We start from the raw sequence: 18,990 nt of genomic DNA on the forward strand, positions 1-18,990 counted from the left end.
ATACTATAATTGGTCATGTGTACCTCCGGATAGACGAGAAAGATACTTCCTTGAGTTTGCGGTATAGTTTTCTGTTATATATCATTCATAGATAGGTTTTAATTGTTGTTTATCACTAACTTAATTCTATTTTCTTTTTCCCTAGAAAACACACACTTGGGATCCATTGATAACAGGGACAGTGCAACATTTTTTCTATGAGATATGTCAACGCCGGATGAAAAACATGGTAAGCGATGCTAGGACTAGTCGAGTGCAACCTAAATGGATCGCGGGTGAACTCTGGAAAACAATGGTTGCGCAGTGGGATACTGAAGAAGCACAGGAAAGGAGTCGAATCTATTCCAATGCTCGTATGTCAGACCGTAATGGTCTCGATCCACACTCGCACTTATAAGGACCAACATCGTATCAACAAGTCAAACAAGGCTTGGTGAGTAACTTTAACTTATGTCTTAACCTTTTTTTGTAACTTTAACTTATGTCTTAACCTTTTTTTTGTTTTTGTAAGAGAAACTTGGGAGACCTGTGAGTCTTGGTGAGGTTTTCAAAGAGACACATACAAGGCCAGATGGTACATATGTCGATCAAAAAGCCGAGAAGATCTTCTCAACTTATGAGAAAAACTTACAAGCTAAGATATCTGAGATCGAGTCAGATCCTTCACGAGCTCAGGAGCTCACAGCAGAAGATTATACGGCCATCTTTCTTCAGGTAAAGTACCATTTTCACAATCTATATTTAAAGAGTCTTCAAAACTTTCATTTTCAGAACTAACAGTTTCATTTTTTCTTTTCTAAGTCCACTGAGAAGGATTCACAAGGTAATCTTTTTGGACTTGGAAGCCTCAATGATCATCTTCAAGATCTTCTCAATGGCAAGAGCTATCAACGAGGAGAGTCGTCATCATTTGTAGCATTGCAAGAGCAAGTGAAGGAAGCTCATCGTATAATTGAAGAACAATTCGCCTATACTACAAAACGTGATGCTGAGATTGCTGCTCGTGAAGCAGAACACTCCAAAGTTGTGGCTGGCCAACAGAAGAAGATAGAGCACTTGGAAAAGTTCATGCGTACGATGTGTCCGGCCTTTGTCGAATTCCAAGAGTCTGAATCAAGTGATGCATCCACCGCCTCTCCAACACAGAGAACAGCTCCTACTTAGGTTACTTCTTAGGCTACTTATTATGGTTTAGGTTCTCTTTTGGTTATTATGAACTTGTCACTTTGGGATGATGTGTCAATCATAGTTTTTTATTGATCATTTTGGCTCTCTTTTTGTAATTGCTAATGTGGTGAACATATTACTATTGTGGTGAACTTTTGGTTATTAAAAATGTGAATTTTAGGTTTCTGTTTCATTAGTAATTCGATTTAAAAAACAAAACAAAAAAATTATGGTTTTAATCACTATAGTCGTCAAACCAGTTATTAAATCTGGCCTAAAGTCGTGGTAACATAGTCATCTAATAGTCGTCCGATAGTAACCAGAGAGTCGCATAATTTAACGACGAATTCACAACTATTCTCAAACTAGTCGTAAACTACTTCTGTCAATATTTTATTAGTCGTAACATAGTCCTCAAATAGTTGTAAATAGTAACGACTAAATTACGACAACGTTTACGACTACGTGCCATAGTCGTAATATTGTCGCTATTTACCGACTATGTTACGACTGAATTTCCTTACCGACTATCGATTTATGACAACAGTTATTACTCGTAACTTAGTCGTTATGAGTGATTTAGTGACTATTTAGTGACTATTAGTGCAGTCGTAAATCACATGCTTTCTTGTAGTGTAAAGATTCTCAGGCTATGTTTTTAAAACGGAACCTGAAACTGAACCATAAAGTCTTTAGATCACTGAGTCAATTGGTCAAACCGGTCGAAGCACCGGTCATTTATTTTTTTTTAATTATAATATTAATTTTATATACACATCTGAACAAAATGTGCCTAAAATAAAAGTTAGACAAATAATATTCAACAAACTGAACTCTTTTTTTGTCAAATATAAATTCATTTTATGTGACAGAAAAGAAGTATCGTAATTATTTAAAAACACATAAAAATCATTTGAAAAGAAGTAACAAACATAACGAAAACTAAAAATATACCTTGTTTACTATATTATCCCACATTGGTCAAGAGAAACCAATAAAAACAAGGAAAAGTCAATAAATAGTAGTATAATTGTAATATTCTAATTGGGCTCAGAGGTTCATGTCTCACAACTCTTAAGATTTTAAAATTGCTTAAACCGGCGGGTCGGTTCAACCTCCAGGTCGCAAATTTTAGCTGATTTTTCCGATTTATTCTGAATCTATAAGAATCACTTTATATAAGATTTGGCTTTTTGATTATGCAAAATATACTTTTCAGCCATCATGATTTTTTTTAAATAGATTTCCTAAATATCAGGGAAACCAGATTTTGGTAGATTTTACCAATTCCTTCATAGAATCCAAAAACTACATTTTGTGGGTTTAGGAAAATATTACGTAACTTTTTTTTTATTTTTTTCTTTTTTGTTTTTCCTAATATAAAAACTATAATAAATTCAATACAACCTTTTTTAAAAAGTACTTATATATAAAAACCAAAAACTAATCAAGTTACTATTCAAGTTTTTGCAAAAACTAAAATCTACACCAAAAACCAAAAACTCAAAAAACCAAAAACTAAAAGCCAAAAACTAACAACTAAAAACTAAAAACTAAAAACCATTTAAAAACTATAAAACATTCAGGGCCTTATAGAATTTTTGACCGGAAGACTTGCGGATTTCCGGTTTAACCGGTCTGGCCTGGGTTTTAAAACATTGCGATGAGGAGACTCATAGAGGAAATATATGTAATACTAGAATTTGTGCACTCGCACATTCGGAATTTTATTTAAAATATTTTCTATTAATATAAATTTTTGAACTCAAATATAATTATTCAAATATTTGAGTATAAACTATATAAATAATAAACTTATTTTACTATATTGTCGAAAATAATGTTTTCTTGACAAATAAATAATTTGATATATATCACGTGATAACTAAGATGACCTTAATAATTTGATATATATTACATTTGCCGATGAGCACATGTGATTCGGTCTTAGAGATACCAGTTCCGTAGTTTTCCCTTTTCAAATGATTCTTTCTTAGTTCTATTTTACAAAATATTTTCGTGAAATTTTGCTTATATTTATTTGATTTTATTCATGTTTTAATACAAATTTTGATTTCATTAATAAATTTAGTAAAAATATACTCGTTTGACACAAATTTGGCAATTAATTGCTAGATTAACACTCCATCATATCCAATAACTAGAATGACACAATTTTTAGGTAAAAAGACTAAAAACCCAGATTTTTTTTTCTTATTTTTTTTTTAAAAACGAAAATACAATATAATATTAAATATTTTGATTTAAAAATATGATTAATGAAAAATATAAAATAATTAAAAATAGACTAAAAACACAGAAAAAATGTTTTTTTAAACGAAAATACATTATAGCATTTAATATTTTGATTTAAAAATATGATTAATGAAAAATATAACATGATTAAAAAATATGATGTTTATTTTTTTGATATAATTTTTAAAAATAAAGTATGATTTAAAATATAATGTATAAAAATAATATTCAAAAAAATGTTTATAAAAATATTATGTATAAAAATATGATTTATAAATATGAAGTTTAAGATATATAGTTTAAATAAGTTTTATTTAAAATATAATGTATGAAATTATAACTAAAAAATAGTGTATATAAGAAGTATTAAAATAAGATTTATGAGAATATAATATAATATATAAAAATATAATTTTAAAATATGATGTTAATTTTTTAAATATGATTTAGGAAAATTAAAATGTATAAAATATGCTTTAAGTATATGAGTTTAAAAATATGATTTATAAAAAATAGAATTAATAAAAATATGACTGAAAAAATATAACTTAAAACTAATATGTTGTCACTATATTTACATTTTACATCTAATAAATTTGTTATCAAACACCAGATTTTTGGAAGCAAATAAAAAAACTGTCATAGCGTAAAAAAAACCTGCCATAACATATGATATACCCATAGGTAATTTTAGCAATTTTTTAAAAATGTTATAAATCTATTATCAAACGACAGTTTTTTTGTTAAATTAAAAAATCGGTTGTAACTTAAAACAAATCTGTTATCGCTAGAGGTCAACCTAGTAATCATTTTTCTGTAAAAAAATCTGTCATGTTACGACAAACTTTTAATCAAGAAAATAAATCTGAAATAACTGTGGAAAATAAATCTGCTAGACATTTTACAAATCTGTCATATATTGTGAAAATTTGTGATGTCTTTATAAATAAATTTGTCATCAAAAATAGATTTGTCATCAATTATAAATCTGTCATAAGTGTAGCTAAAAAAATCTGTCATCCAAAATAAATATGTCATAAAAAATCTGTCATACAAAAATAAATCGGTTGTGTCAAAACAAATCTGTCATACACAAATAAATCTGTCACAACTAGTCCAACACACTTTTGAAAATATTTAGATATTCTTAAAAAAAAATCTGGGAGAGTAAATTTGACTTTATTTTTTTCCTCAAAAGCAAAAAAAGGTATTTTAGGAAAAAAATAACTCATCTAACCCTCACATTTTATGAGTTAATTTAGTAATTAAACTCTTAATTTGGGTCAATCTAGTTTTCTCCCGTAAATTTATGGATTAATAATATTCTTTAGTGTCTTTTCATAAGATTGGGTTGATGAATCATGAATGTCTTGGGAAGGTTGAAATGGAGTACCATCATCTAAAAAAATGACAAAAACCACAATACAATAAGTGAATAAACCATCCATTTTAGTAGGACAAACACATATATTCGACTGTTACTAATTAACCACATCGTTCTCTTTGTTAGGATTTTTTTTTTTTTTTTTGACTATTTGGTGCAGTTCCTACAGTTCAGCATATTTTGTTTCTAAAGACTTTGGATATGAAGAGACAAAGATAAACTAGTGCGTAAACTTGGTAAACAAAATCACCCATGATGATATGAACACCGCTTTTAAGACTGTTTTGATTCAATTCAGTATTTATCGTGTTTATACTGCTTATGGAATTTAATGTCAAACAACCTACTTTTTCACGTAAGTTGAATATTCTCATTCGGTAATATCACGTTCACTTTGATATATATATGTGTTTGATATATTCTTCCCGTACTACCAGACCAGTCTAGCCGTCTAGGAAAAGAACATTGTATATCAATGTATCTATCAATAGCTCAACGTAACGACTCTTAGACAATGTTTTTTAAACTAGCCCGGAGACTGAACCATAAAGTCTTATGGATCACCGGGTCAATTGGTCGAACCGCCGGTCATTTAATTTTTATTTCTTTTAATATTTGTAAAGAATTAATATTAATTATATATATATATATATATATATATGAACAAGATGTGCATAAATAAAAGATAGACAACTAAAATTCAAAAAACTGAACTCTTTTTCAATCAAATAAAAAAATTATCTTTGTTTTATTTACGTGACAGAAAAGAAAGTATCGTAATTGTTCAAAAACATAAAAATCATTTGAGAAAAAATTACAAACATAACGAAAACGTACTAACTTCCATGTAAATTTTTAAAAATGTACTATATTGCAACATATCTCAACTAAAAAAATGCCTTGTTTACTATATTATCCCACACTGATTAAGAGAAACAAATAAAAACAAGAAGAGGTCAATAAATAGCGGTATCAATTGTAATATTCTAATTGGACTTTAAGATTTTAAAATTGGTTGAACCGGCTGGTCGGTTCAACCTCCAAGTCGTGAATTTTAGCCGATTTTTTGGTTTAATCTAAATCCTAAGAAATCCAGTTATTTATAGAAATCCGGACCGGAACACTTGGCATTTCGCGGTTTTAACCATTCTGGCCTGGGTTTTAAAACATTGCAATGAGACTGATAGAGAAAATCCCATTTATAATAAAACGGAAGTACACAACATTGTTTTGTAGACTATATAATTTTAATAAATTGGTTACAAATATGTTATACATTAATGATAGATTAATTGGTTACAAATAATCCAAAAATTTTAAAGAAAATATTCTAAAGAATCATATCATCTAACTTACCATATTAATTTTCTTTATTAAATTATTCATCAAATAAAATTTTTTGATATCTAGCTTAACATATTAATTTGTTAATTATTATTATACTTCACCTCTCATTTTTATATATGAGTCTATTTTGTGAAACAAATAAATTATCATATTATTTATTCTAATTAAAAAATAGTTTTATTTCTGGATATACCATAAGTTGAATTTTTAAAAACAAATATAAATTGTTCAATCTATAAAATATTCAAGCTTTAGTAATATTATTTTTAGAAATAATATCTATTGAATTAAAAATTTTACTGAGTAACAGGTCAAAATTTGAATATTTAATTTTAAAATTACAAAATTATGTCTTATAATGACATTCAAGTCATGATGTAGAANATAGACAACTAAAATTCAAAAAACTGAACTCTTTTTCAATCAAATAAAAAAATTATCTTTGTTTTATTTACGTGACAGAAAAGAAAGTATCGTAATTGTTCAAAAACATAAAAATCATTTGAGAAAAAATTACAAACATAACGAAAACGTACTAACTTCCATGTAAATTTTTAAAAATGTACTATATTGCAACATATCTCAACTAAAAAAATGCCTTGTTTACTATATTATCCCACACTGATTAAGAGAAACAAATAAAAACAAGAAGAGGTCAATAAATAGCGGTATCAATTGTAATATTCTAATTGGACTTTAAGATTTTAAAATTGGTTGAACCGGCTGGTCGGTTCAACCTCCAAGTCGTGAATTTTAGCCGATTTTTTGGTTTAATCTAAATCCTAAGAAATCCAGTTATTTATAGAAATCCGGACCGGAACACTTGGCATTTCGCGGTTTTAACCATTCTGGCCTGGGTTTTAAAACATTGCAATGAGACTGATAGAGAAAATCCCATTTATAATAAAACGGAAGTACACAACATTGTTTTGTAGACTATATAATTTTAATAAATTGGTTACAAATATGTTATACATTAATGATAGATTAATTGGTTACAAATAATCCAAAAATTTTAAAGAAAATATTCTAAAGAATCATATCATCTAACTTACCATATTAATTTTCTTTATTAAATTATTCATCAAATAAAATTTTTTGATATCTAGCTTAACATATTAATTTGTTAATTATTATTATACTTCACCTCTCATTTTTATATATGAGTCTATTTTGTGAAACAAATAAATTATCATATTATTTATTCTAATTAAAAAATAGTTTTATTTCTGGATATACCATAAGTTGAATTTTTAAAAACAAATATAAATTGTTCAATCTATAAAATATTCAAGCTTTAGTAATATTATTTTTAGAAATAATATCTATTGAATTAAAAATTTTACTGAGTAACAGGTCAAAATTTGAATATTTAATTTTAAAATTACAAAATTATGTCTTATAATGACATTCAAGTCATGATGTAGAATATACATTGTTGAAATAACTTCACGTATATAACCTAATACAACATATTAAAATTTTATTTTAAAATATAAAATATACAAAATTTTGTATAAAATAAAATTTAACCAGTGTTATAGCACGGGTACTTATCTAGAATCAGTAACAATATAAAACTTACAAAATATGTGTCTTTTTTCAAGCCATCATATTTAACATATGATTCTATTACATAATGTTTTATCCAAAAAAACTTTTAAAAACAATTACATAAATTATATTTTATATAAAAATTATAATATAAATAAAATGAATTTCAACTCGTGCTAGTATATGTAATATAATCTAATATAATAACATGATTAGTTTAAAAGATACACCAAATTTAGTTTTAAAAAAAGGAAAGCACGTGCAATTAAAATTACTATATTTACAAATATATATCCACCGTATTTTATTTCATATAGATGGGGTTAGTTGAATATTGCATGTTAAATAGTTTATGTAGGGGTTGGCCAAATGGTCGCTTGTTCGTATCCATTGAATCCAAACGACCTTTCTTTATTTTAGATTTTCGTCATCACTAACGTCACAAAAGTTTTGTCCAATGTTTACTTAGTGGGGTTTGCGCTGTTTTTGTCTTCTAAATTACGTTACTTATTTTCAGTTTTCACTTAGATCTGTGTCAGTATAGTCAATCTCTCTATAAATCTAAACTTGTTGTGTTATGCTCTCTCATTTAGTCAATACTACTAACAAGTAACAACACCATCGCAACACTAAAAAAATGGACAACAATAATTCGAAGTCACCGGCCGGTCCACACTTCCTATTCGTAACATTTCCAACACAAGGTCACATCAACCCATCTCTCGAGCTAGCCAAACGTCTAGCCGGAACCATCTCCGGCGCTAGAGTCACCTTCGCCGCCCCGATCTCCGCCTACAACCGCCGTATGTTCTCTCAAGAAAACGTCCCAGAAACCCTAACCTTCGCTACCTACTCCGATGGCTACGACGACGGCTACAAATCCTCTGCTTCCTCCGACAAGTCTCTTCAAGACGCGACCGCAAACTTCATGTCTGAGATGAGACGACGTGGCAAAGAGACACTAACCGAACTGATCGAAGATAACCGGAGTCAGAACCGGCCTTTTACTTGCGTGGTTTACACGATCCTCCTCACTTGGGTCGCTGAGCTAGCGCGTGAGATTCACCTTCCTTCGGCTNAGAAATAATATCTATTGAATTAAAAATTTTACTGAGTAACAGGTCAAAATTNTCAACCTGTAACAGTCTTCTCCATTTCTTACCATTACTTCAATGGCTACGAAGATGCAATCTCAGAGATGGGTAATAACCCTTATGGTTCTATTCAATTACCGTCTCTGCCACTGCTCACTCTCCGTGATCTTCCCTCATTCCTTGTCTCTTCCAACGCCTATGCGTTTCTTCTACCGGTCTTAAGAGAACAGCTTGAGTCACTGAAGGAAGAAGCAAACCCTAAGATCCTCATCAACACTTTCAAAGAGCTTGAGCCAGAAGCCATGAGCTCGGTTCCAGATAATTACAAAGTTATCCCTATCGGTCCGTTATTAACCTTGAGAACGGGTTCGTCAAGTCAAAGTGAGTACATTGAGTGGTTGGATACGAAAGCGGATTCGTCTGTGCTTTATGTTTCATTTGGGACGGTTGCCGTATTGACCAAGAAACAGCTTGTGGAGCTTTGCAAGGCGTTGATTCAGAGTCGGAGGCCGTTCTTGTGGGTGATTACGGATAAGTCGTACAAAAGCAAAGAAGATGAGCAAGAGAAGGAAGAAGATTGCATAAGTAGTTTCAGAGAAGAGCTCGATGAGATAGGTATGGTGGTTTCGTGGTGCGATCAGTTTAGGGTTTTGAATCATAGATCGATCGGTTGTTTCGTGACGCATTGCGGGTGGAACTCGACGCTGGAGAGCTTGGTATCGGGAGTTCCGGTGGTGGCGTTTCCGCAGTGTACTGATCAGATGACGAACGCGAAGCTTTTAGAAGATTGTTGGAAGACAGGTGTGAGAGTCATAGAGATGAAGGACGAGGAAGGAGCTGTGGTGGTGGAGAGTGAGGAGATACGGCGGTGCATTAAGGAAGTAATGAAGGAGAAGGCGGAGGAGTTTAGAGGAAACGCGGCCAGGTGGAAGGATTTAGCAGCGGAGGCGGTGAGAGAAGGTGGCTCTTCTTTTAACCATCTCAAAGCTTTTGCCGATGAGCATATGTGATTCAGTCTGAGACTCAGAGATGTGCTGCTTAGTTCCATTTTGTATTCTTTACTCTTTTAGTGTCTTTCATTGTTGGCCAAGATTGTTATTACCATGATAATTACAACGGTTTACCATAACACTCTGTTTTTTTATTTGTTCTTTCTTGCTCTGTTTTTAGGGATCACACCATATAATATACAAAATTTTGGATGTTGATTTTGAAGATGATGAAATGTAATTTATAGAAGATGTGAGGATAGATAAGATAGATATACAACAGACACAAATGATACAACCAAATTGTCAGTTTCACTTGGACTTACTTGACCGCCAAGATAACAAAGGAATTGAATGTTGTAGATTGAATCCTGAGTTTCCGAGTATATATGTTCTTTGAGTAACATAAGAATCAAGCACTCAGTGAGCGTTGCGTGTGATCAAGCCCTCGAATATGACATAGAGATCTCTGTTATCGCCTCCAAATATCTCTTCAGCTTTCCTAAGCGTTTCCTGGAAAAAGAGAAAAAAAAAAGAAGAAACAACAATGCCGAATCAATACAAAATCCGAATTTTCTTGTGAGTGGTAAACAAGATTGAGAGAGTATTCTACTTACTTCTCTTGTTTGCTTGTGAGCGTTAAGATCCTTCACATTCCCAAGAAATGCACCAAACTGCTCGTAAGATAATCGGCTCCTGATCAAGATATAGTAACAAGATGTAAAAATGTTACAGACAATGTTGTTGAGAGTTGTTTTGCATGAATTTTCACGGTAGGAGTCTTTACCTGACTTGTCGGAAGAACTCTTTTCCGTCAACCCGAGTTCTTGCTGAACACACAAATAACAAACAAACCGTTAACAATTGTGATGTCCCAAAACCCGCCACAAGAAAAAAAAAAATCCTGGTTTTTTAACTTACCGGTGTGTGAACCAGGCTCTGAGATTGAAATAGAAGATCTAGTATCATCAAGCATGCCTCTAGTAGTAGAGAAGGATACAGAATGACGTCGAGGAGAGAGAGGTCTCGAAGTTGATCTAGGTGTAGCAGAAGCAGACAAAATAGGTGGAGAACCAGGAGGAGTAAGCCGTGGGGTAGCAGTTTGCGATACTACTGGCAGGCTAGCTGATAAACTCGGTTTCGGAGGAGCTGCGATATAACACAACAAGACAAACTGCAATGTTATTCAAATACTTGTGAGTAAAGAAGACACCCAAACAACAAGAGTTTTAGTGGCTTGTGAGAATCAAGATTAACACGATACCATCACTGTTCTCATTGTCTGTTGTAGCAGTAGCTGGTTCAATAGCTTCAGAAGCTTGAGACTGCATTGATGAATGTCTTGAAGGTTGAAATGGAGTATCATCATCTGACAAAAAACCACACAATATAATAAACCATCCATTTTAGTAGGTAAACACAAGATTTCACTAAAATACCCTCACAAGAACTATACCGTTTGGTGTTGGCTTAGCTATTATTTGTGTTGTTCCTGCCTGTTTCAAACCCATAGATATGAATTTATACTTCAAACTTTAAAAGCAAAATAACGACAGTGAAGTTTCAATGTTTACATACATTTTGGTCATCATCTTGAAGAGACATCATAAGCGTCTTCCTAAAACCTTCAAGCTGCACATAACTCACAAAATTAGAAACAAAAGAGACTCAAGTCAAAAAAAATTTAAATGTGAGTTCAAAAATCACCTTAGTGACATCTCTCTGAAGTTTCTTCACAGTATTAGACAACGAAGCATTCTCTCTTATCAAATTCTCCTGCAAAAAAAATCGAAAATAGTCAAAAACCAAATCGGGTCAAAACCAAAAACAAAAGTCAAAACCGGGTTCGGACCTTTTCACCATCAGCAAGAGAAAGCTTATGAAAGGCATCGGAGAGAGAAGCGTCGAGAGACTCAACGTGAGATTGCAGCTCAGCGATTTCTTTGTCTTTCTCGGCGACGAGTTCACGGAGATCCGACGACTCTGATTCGAGAGCGGAGACACGCGTCGAGAGAGCGATTGATGTGATTTTGCGAGCTACATCGAGCTGTTCGAATGGATCGGAAGGTAGAACTTGAAGAACTTCGTCGGGGAGATCGAAGTTTCTCGAACCACTTGTTGTTGTTGTTGTTGTTGTTCCTTCTTCTACTTCTTCTTCTTCTTCAACCTCTGACATTTCTCTTTTTCTTCTTTTAATTATCTTTTTTCAGTTTTTATCGTTTTTTTTTTGTTTGTGTTCTTTATATTCGGTTATGTAATGGTTTAAACCGGTATTAAATTGAAACCGAAATCAGAGTCTAAACCAAACAATTTCGTTGTTTCATGTCGTAATTCATTGGTTTGGGGTTTAAGATTCCGGTTCTGGTTATGTAACGTTATGATTACGATTTGATTGATAGATTTTGGATAAGAGAGAATGTGGTCACATATGGTTTGGCTTTTTGTGTTAGAGTGATATGATTTGAGGTAAGATGTGTGGTATTGAGTTGGGGTAAGCCAAGTTTGTGAGCTGTGTAGAATGGGATAGGACTATTATTAATTTGTTGGACCCTTAAGAAGAGACAAAAAACAATTAAATTTAAAGACTCAATATTGATTAGATTGGCTTTTCCAAATCTTTAGTTTAGATAATTCCTTTTTCTTTTGATTACAAGACTTGAATTTTCATTTACCACTCCTTCAAGTTGTACTATAATATTCATCTATATTTTTCACATTCAATGTATCATATCATTTGTTAGAAACTTGTACACACAAGATCTTTAATAGATAATCCCCTAGTATGATATATATACAAGATAAACAGGGGTCATCTTCTAATGGGTCCAATAGTTATGCATGTGTCCAACTTAAGTTCATGATAAGGTTTCATCATCTGTGTTGTGGGTAGGCAACAAGAGTGACTGCTCAGGATCACTTACTGTTTTGATTGCATCTTCTCTTGCTTTGCCCCAAATCACAGTGTAAAACCCAAAGCTTAGTATCACTGATCCAATCACACTGCCCACACAAAACAGATGCATGCAAAATTATATGTAGTTAGTCACATAATCTTTGAATCTTATTACCCAATAACCGAAAAAACCTACACCGGTTATTAGCTATTGAGTTGAGCATTATGCATTCGAAGTTCATGAACTAAACATGACAACAACCTAGAGTTAAGTTCTTATCACTTATGCTCTTGAACAGAGAGACACTATAGTTGAAAGTAAGAAGATGAAAGTTGTGGTACCTCCCAAGGTGAAGAGCATCGCCAAGGAATATAGCAGCCATGGCGACTGCAATTGCAATAGACAATGGTTTGAACAAGGATACGTAGACGGGACCCTTCACATGCAGACCCCATGTGTGAATAACTGAGCCCAATGATGTATCAAAGAGTCCCTGAAGCAGAGTGTTAGTTTCTTAGCTTTAAGATTTGATCTCTCAACTTATGAGGTTTGATGTCTCACCGAGTATATGACTGAAGCAAGGGAAAAACCCGGTTTAAGCTGCCAAGAACTCAAGTCTTTTTCTACAATTAGACATATCGTCGCTGAGATGACCATTGCACATAAGTTGTAGCAGAAGACTACAGCTATCTCTTCAGGATATATCTCCATGATATGAGTCTGAAATCATGTACAGCTGACGAATTAAGCTCAATGTTATGCGTTACCAACAAACCCAAAATCTGTTTCCTGAATCAGCTCAAGTTTATGTAATACCTGAAGAATAAACCAGACTGAAAGAAGCAAAAATTGTAAACCGAGCAAAAGGCCTCCTATTATCCAACTTGACTCGAATGAAGTAAACGATGCAGCAACAAGTAGTTTTGGGCCTTTATACAGAACAATAACCAGAGCACCAGATATAGATACTATTGTGCCAATGATTTTAGCCTGAGTTGCAGAGCTTCTTAACATTACTTGTTCCATCCTTTAAAAGTCCGAGTCACCCAAGGAAGCAGAACAAGTCACCTAAGTTAGATAGAGTTACAAACAAATCTCATATCTAGATTGTCCAACATTACCGCAAGGTTTTACTTGTTTGAACTACTCCATAATTCACACAGTTAATGGCTTCAGATTTTTTTCTATGTTTTGGTATCATTTCATGTTGAGTGTAACAGTGTCAAAAAAACATATCTTTTGTATCGTTATAGTATGGAAACACCCGGTTTAGAAGAAAGTGGAACCTGAAGAAGACGGCAAGCATGAAGGTGAAAGCTGGTGTAAGATTGCTGATGGCAGAGGAAAGAGTAGGGGAGCTATATTCTATACCTTTACAGCCAGCTACCCGCGACGTGAGCCTGTTTCACCCTCAAGTTAGCAAAGTAGACAACAAAAACCGAAAAAATGCTCAGAGATCAAGAAGCATAGTGATATACTAATACCCGAGAAGTGCAAGTAAGAAAATCTTGAAGAAGAGAGGAGACTTGGCTGAAGGTAAACTTCTTGACCTGAATATGTAAAATAAGTAAGTTCATATTCTTGAAACAGGGCAACAGTAGCTAATCGAGCAGACCAAAGTACCTTCCAAAGATGAGGGAAAGTAGTAAAAGGACAAGGGTAGCACCAACATAAGAGTAGAACACAAATACATAAAAGCTGAATCCTCTTAAGGTAGCAGCCTTGAACAGTGTGCTCGATCCAACCGTGGTACACTCGACTGCGACCATAGCAGCGAACGGCACAACATCTCGTTTAAAGTACTTCCAAGACACTGTCTCTTCTCTCATGATAAGATTTATTTGGTATCCAGAATTCTCAGATAGTATCTCAAAGGCTAACGTGAGTTTAGAAGCAATCATGGTATAGATGGTCAACTTAACTCCAATACATCATTAGTGACGACAGTATGAAAAAAAATATCTCAACTTTACCAAATACTTTACACCACAAGGATCATTATTCTAGGGACCCCTTGATAAGGAACTTTTCCCATTATAGCTCTTAATACCTTAATCTCAATCATTCATTAGAATAAATTTCTACCTTCCACTTATCTAAAAAAAAAAGAGAAGTTCCATTTGAACAATCTTCTCCAGTGGTTAAGACTTTTGTTATATGTTTGCTAATTTGGTGTTGTATCAGATGCTCAATAGTCAGGCTCTGCATCAAATTGTATCAACAACAACAGTCACGAGAACCTCCATCAATATTAGCGTCATCATAAAAGAACAATTGATCTTTCCACCGTAATCAGCCCCAAATCTGAAACCTCCATCAATATCCTCTGACAAACCCTAAAGCATCACTGACCTTTTGATTGGTATATCCGGTGATCGCATGGTGGATCCAGAGGATGAGAATATTGAACCTTGCACCTCATAATATATATACCTGGTGCATTCATTACGCCATTAAAATCAATCTTCAAAGAAAAACTAAACAATTTATATGTTTGTATTTGTAAAATTGAACTTGTAATAAGTGTTTTTATTTTTATTTTTTTCTGAAAATTCACTAAAATACACAAATTTAAAATATACATTAAATGATAAAAAAAAAACCTTGCTGATTGATGCCCAAAAAAAAAGTTGATTACAAAAAAAATAAAAGAGCATACTCGCCTAAAGTGTGTAGTCTTTTTACCATTTATTTCAATAGACTAATATATAAAATTCCATATTTGTTTCTCAATTATTTGTACTTGTTTCTTTCAATCATGACATATGCTAAAAAAAATTGTTTGAATAGTTTTGGCGAGATTTAATCAATTACTATGAAAAATACAAAAGCAAAAACAATGAGAAGGAACACATATTTTTTTTTTTAAAGATAGAAAAACGAGGAAAATAATTAACAACGATGGAAATCTATCTTAATATGGTTAAGTGATAAAATATCTCACCTAATTTTTCAGACATTTTTTTATCAACTTTATAAACGATGGATTACAAATTTACAACCCATTTTGTTACCTTTCCGGATCTTGTCAAAGTGTTCGATCGTTCACATCTTCCACGTGACCGTCACAATTTATGAGTCTTTGGAGTGATCTGATAACAAAAAAAAACAATCACCAGAAAGTTCGATGGAGCATGATACACAGCCACATACTCCCATAACATTCAGGTCCCTTGGTTAACTCGAGCTAGTTATATGAATGTATAAGACACTTCCAGATTCTTCGGAATTTCTGAAGATGTTCTCAGGTTATGTCAGTCATGTTCGCATCATCAATTTAAAGGGTTTAGCGTTTAAGATTTGGGAGTTTGAAGTTTAGCGTAATGTACTAATATATATAAACATATACAAGTTAATATATATTTTTATTTATTTGCAACACAGTATACAAAACAATTTATATTGTAAATTATAATGATGTATGTGGCCACATCCATCTCCTCGAACAGTGGAACCTGGCTAGTCGCATTCACAGCGACCACCACCACAAATAGTTTTAGGTTTGTAATCCATAAATCTCAATTATTTCCTTAATATCTTAACTTGAGGGAAACAAATTATGAAATATCATTTAGCCAATAAGATTGGTTTAGTGGTTAAAAACTATATATGACCTCATAAGTTTTCAAGCTGGTTCTCATTCAAACATAACATTTTTATTAGAAATTAATTTTTAATAGTAGCCACTTATATGGTCGTTGATAGAAAAAGGAAGAACAACCGTGGAATGAGACATATTGGCTAATCATAACCACATCTATATTTCGTCCACGGTCCACTCACGTCACTCGCTAAACCAAAATCCTACAAACCCCCAAAATACTCAAAAAGAAAAAGAAAAAAAGAAGATCACATAAAGTCTACGTAACTAATAGTAAGAACCAACAAAAAAAATTGAAATAAATTAGGATCAGAGAAAGAAACTTATAGAACGTCCGCCATTTCTACCATCGCTAATTTTTATACATCCTTTTCTCACTCTTATATAACTCTTCAAAGGAAGTATATACAATATTTATTTTTTGTGGTTTATGCTTTTATATAAGAAAATGACAAGTATGATCGTGAAGACAACGCCGGAGCTCTTCAAAGGAAATGGAGTGTACCGTACGGATCCTCTTGGCGAAAACCGACTGGTTTGTCGATCAAACTGGTTGTTAGGTGATGGACAAAGCTGTTTCCCTAAAACCGGTACAATTCATTGCCAACGGTTAAGCTTAACAAAAACCGGTTTACATCGTGGGACAAAGGCTCGAGCCATCCTTAGCCCTGTGTCCGATCCGGCAGCTTCCATAGGACAAAAGGTAAGTCTTTCCATTTCGATGTTTCTGGTGGATACATGTGGAAATATTAAATAGGCTTCCAGTAATTTTATACCCTTGTTATTATGTTTCGGGTGTGTTCTGATGTGAGAGTCTTGGGAGAAATGATCACCGATCATCGGGTGGAAGTGGAACCATCTAGCAGCTAAATTATTGTCATTCTAAATGAGTTCCGTAGGCAACCGGATATTACTTATTTGGTTAATGCTCCCGGTTAGAACACAAAACCGGGTTACGCTATTATGACATTAGTTTTGTCTTATGAGAGGCTAGCTGCTGATGTTGATTGGTTCCTTTAAACACTAGCAATCTTCCTACCAAATATAAAACCCTAGCAATCTAACTTAGCTAGGGCGGTTCAAACTGCTTACACATATGAGATCATTTTGGTACACATATGTGTCTAACTTGATCGGTTCTTTCACAACCACCCGCAAACATACAGTTTTATGGATGGTGATGATTGCTAGCGTTTAAAATCAGTTATGGTGATTGGTGCTCTCTCGATAGGAATAATCGTTTATGTTCACTATAAAATACATTTATTTAATATTTTCTAAATGGTATTTTATTATTAACTATGTTCGGGTTTTTATATATATTGGCAGTTTGGCACAATATATAGTTTTGATATTTTAACAATTTCTATAATTTTTATATTACATTTTTTTGCTAATTTTTTTTTAATCATTGTCACAGTTGTTGGTTCATATCGTTTATAACCATTAATATATAATAATGTTTAATGCTATAATCATACGTTTTTACAAATTTCTGCAAACACAACAACATTCACTCCTGCATTTAAATCAAGTTTGACGAAAATACTATATGTATACATTGGATATTGGATATAGAGATTCAAATCTCCATACCCACTATATCGAATCTCCCCATACTCACTATTTTTTCTAATTAAATTATTGTAGGAAACATGAACTGCTTAAATTCAAGTATTTTAAAAATAATTCCAGTATAAAATAAGAAAAAAAGAAAAAAAAAACGTTTCCACTAGGTTCATTAGCCTAATTTCCGTTAAATGCACCTTTAATGAATCCCAAGAACACTTTGATATGCTTCATTCAGATTCTTATGCCACTTGGTAGAGCCGTCCATGCCACGTTTTGTAATTGTACAAAAGAGAATACGTGAATATCTCCAAACGGCCAAAACGACAAAAAAAAAACGCCACTCAAATTCTTGGCTTAAAAAAACTAAAATTGTGATGCTAGTTAATTCAAGAAATATTACCATAAAGAATTCATGTGTTGAGATTGTTATATCTTATATGACAATAACTAATTAATAATTTTGTTAAAAAAGGAATCTAATATCGGAAAGAAAGAATGGTGTGGTAGGCGTAGATAGCAAGTGTGTGACTGATATAAGATATGGTTGACACATCTATGACGAGTCACCACAGGAAACTTCTTTAATTTTTGGTCAATTATATTACAATTTTAGCATTTCGAGGTAGCAATATTTTGGAATGATCTCTTGACAAGATAATAATGAAGTTTGATAACGTACCATGCAAAAGACAACAAGTTGCTTTATATTTCCAACAAAATTATAAAATATCAACTTTCGACTGTCTATTTAATTATCTTTACATTATAAAATTAATACTCTTCAAAATGATAGTAGTCTAAATAGAAAACAAAACTTTATATCCCATAATAAAACTTTAGATGATTATAATAATATCGTTTCATTAACTTGTTTATTATTAATTATTTCTATTTTGGTTTTAGTTTAAAAATTATACTAACATTATATTTAGCTTTTATATAACTGTTATGTCAAAATTTAGGTTGGATTTGATCAATTTTTTACCTTTGCCATTTTGGCAGCATCAATTTATCCATTCCATCTAATTTTCGCTTTAGTATAAATATAGATACGTATATCTCTCTCTTCTTGAACTTGCACAAACATTTCTCCAATCTAAACTCAATCCAAATCAAAAAAAAAAAAAAAAAA

At 32.3% G+C, this 18,990-nt stretch overlaps 3 protein-coding genes and 1 pseudogene across 3 annotated transcripts in view; 2 read left to right on the forward strand and 2 right to left on the reverse strand.

Annotated features, from left to right (window-relative positions):
* On the forward strand, nucleotides 8,231–9,946 carry LOC104723602 (annotated as a pseudogene).
* LOC104723600 (uncharacterized protein At4g15545) lies at nucleotides 10,007–12,024 on the reverse strand. The gene is made up of 9 exons (XM_010441985.1): nucleotides 11,644–12,024; nucleotides 11,499–11,567; nucleotides 11,370–11,423; nucleotides 11,248–11,287; nucleotides 11,056–11,160; nucleotides 10,713–10,940; nucleotides 10,579–10,621; nucleotides 10,409–10,487; nucleotides 10,007–10,304 (listed from the first exon to the last, which is right to left on the reverse strand). The coding sequence occupies exons 1-9, from the start codon at nucleotides 11,965–11,967 to the stop codon at nucleotides 10,212–10,214; spliced, it is 1,035 nt and encodes a 344-aa protein (XP_010440287.1). The 5' UTR covers nucleotides 11,968–12,024; the 3' UTR covers nucleotides 10,007–10,211.
* Nucleotides 12,453–15,119, reverse strand: LOC104723604 (WAT1-related protein At4g15540). The gene is made up of 7 exons (XM_010441987.2): nucleotides 14,309–15,119; nucleotides 14,170–14,235; nucleotides 13,972–14,085; nucleotides 13,502–13,712; nucleotides 13,247–13,405; nucleotides 13,027–13,178; nucleotides 12,453–12,791 (listed from the first exon to the last, which is right to left on the reverse strand). The coding sequence occupies exons 1-7, from the start codon at nucleotides 14,584–14,586 to the stop codon at nucleotides 12,647–12,649; spliced, it is 1,125 nt and encodes a 374-aa protein (XP_010440289.1). The 5' UTR covers nucleotides 14,587–15,119; the 3' UTR covers nucleotides 12,453–12,646.
* LOC104723606 (pyruvate, phosphate dikinase 1, chloroplastic) overlaps nucleotides 16,554–18,990 on the forward strand; it is a gene marked incomplete in the record, with an annotated part of 7,423 nt that continues 4,986 nt past the window's right edge. The window contains 1 exon segment of the mRNA XM_010441991.2: nucleotides 16,554–16,989. Within this exon segment, the coding sequence (XP_010440293.1) occupies nucleotides 16,717–16,989 (273 nt within the window).

Source organism: Camelina sativa, chromosome 11 (genome assembly GCF_000633955.1).
Source record: "Camelina sativa cultivar DH55 chromosome 11, Cs, whole genome shotgun sequence".
In the NCBI taxonomy this organism is placed as follows: domain Eukaryota; kingdom Viridiplantae; phylum Streptophyta; class Magnoliopsida; order Brassicales; family Brassicaceae; genus Camelina; species Camelina sativa.

Coding starts and splice junctions, on each gene's coding strand:
- LOC104723600 (XM_010441985.1), bottom strand. CDS start 11,967: ATGTCAGAGGTTGAAGAAGAAGAAGAAGTAGAAGAAGGAACAACAACA. Junction 11,161..11,247: donor AGCTAAGCCAACACCAAACG/GTATAGTTCTTG, acceptor GTTTTTTGTCAG/ATGATGATACTCCATTTCAA. Junction 10,488..10,578: donor GAGTTCTTCCGACAAGTCAG/GTAAAGACTCCT, acceptor TATCTTGATCAG/GAGCCGATTATCTTACGAGC.
- LOC104723604 (XM_010441987.2), bottom strand. CDS start 14,586: ATGATTGCTTCTAAACTCACGTTAGCCTTTGAGATACTATCTGAGAAT. Junction 14,236..14,308: donor CTTTCCCTCATCTTTGGAAG/GTACTTTGGTCT, acceptor TTACATATTCAG/GTCAAGAAGTTTACCTTCAG. Junction 13,406..13,501: donor CAGTCTGGTTTATTCTTCAG/GTATTACATAAA, acceptor ACATGATTTCAG/ACTCATATCATGGAGATATA.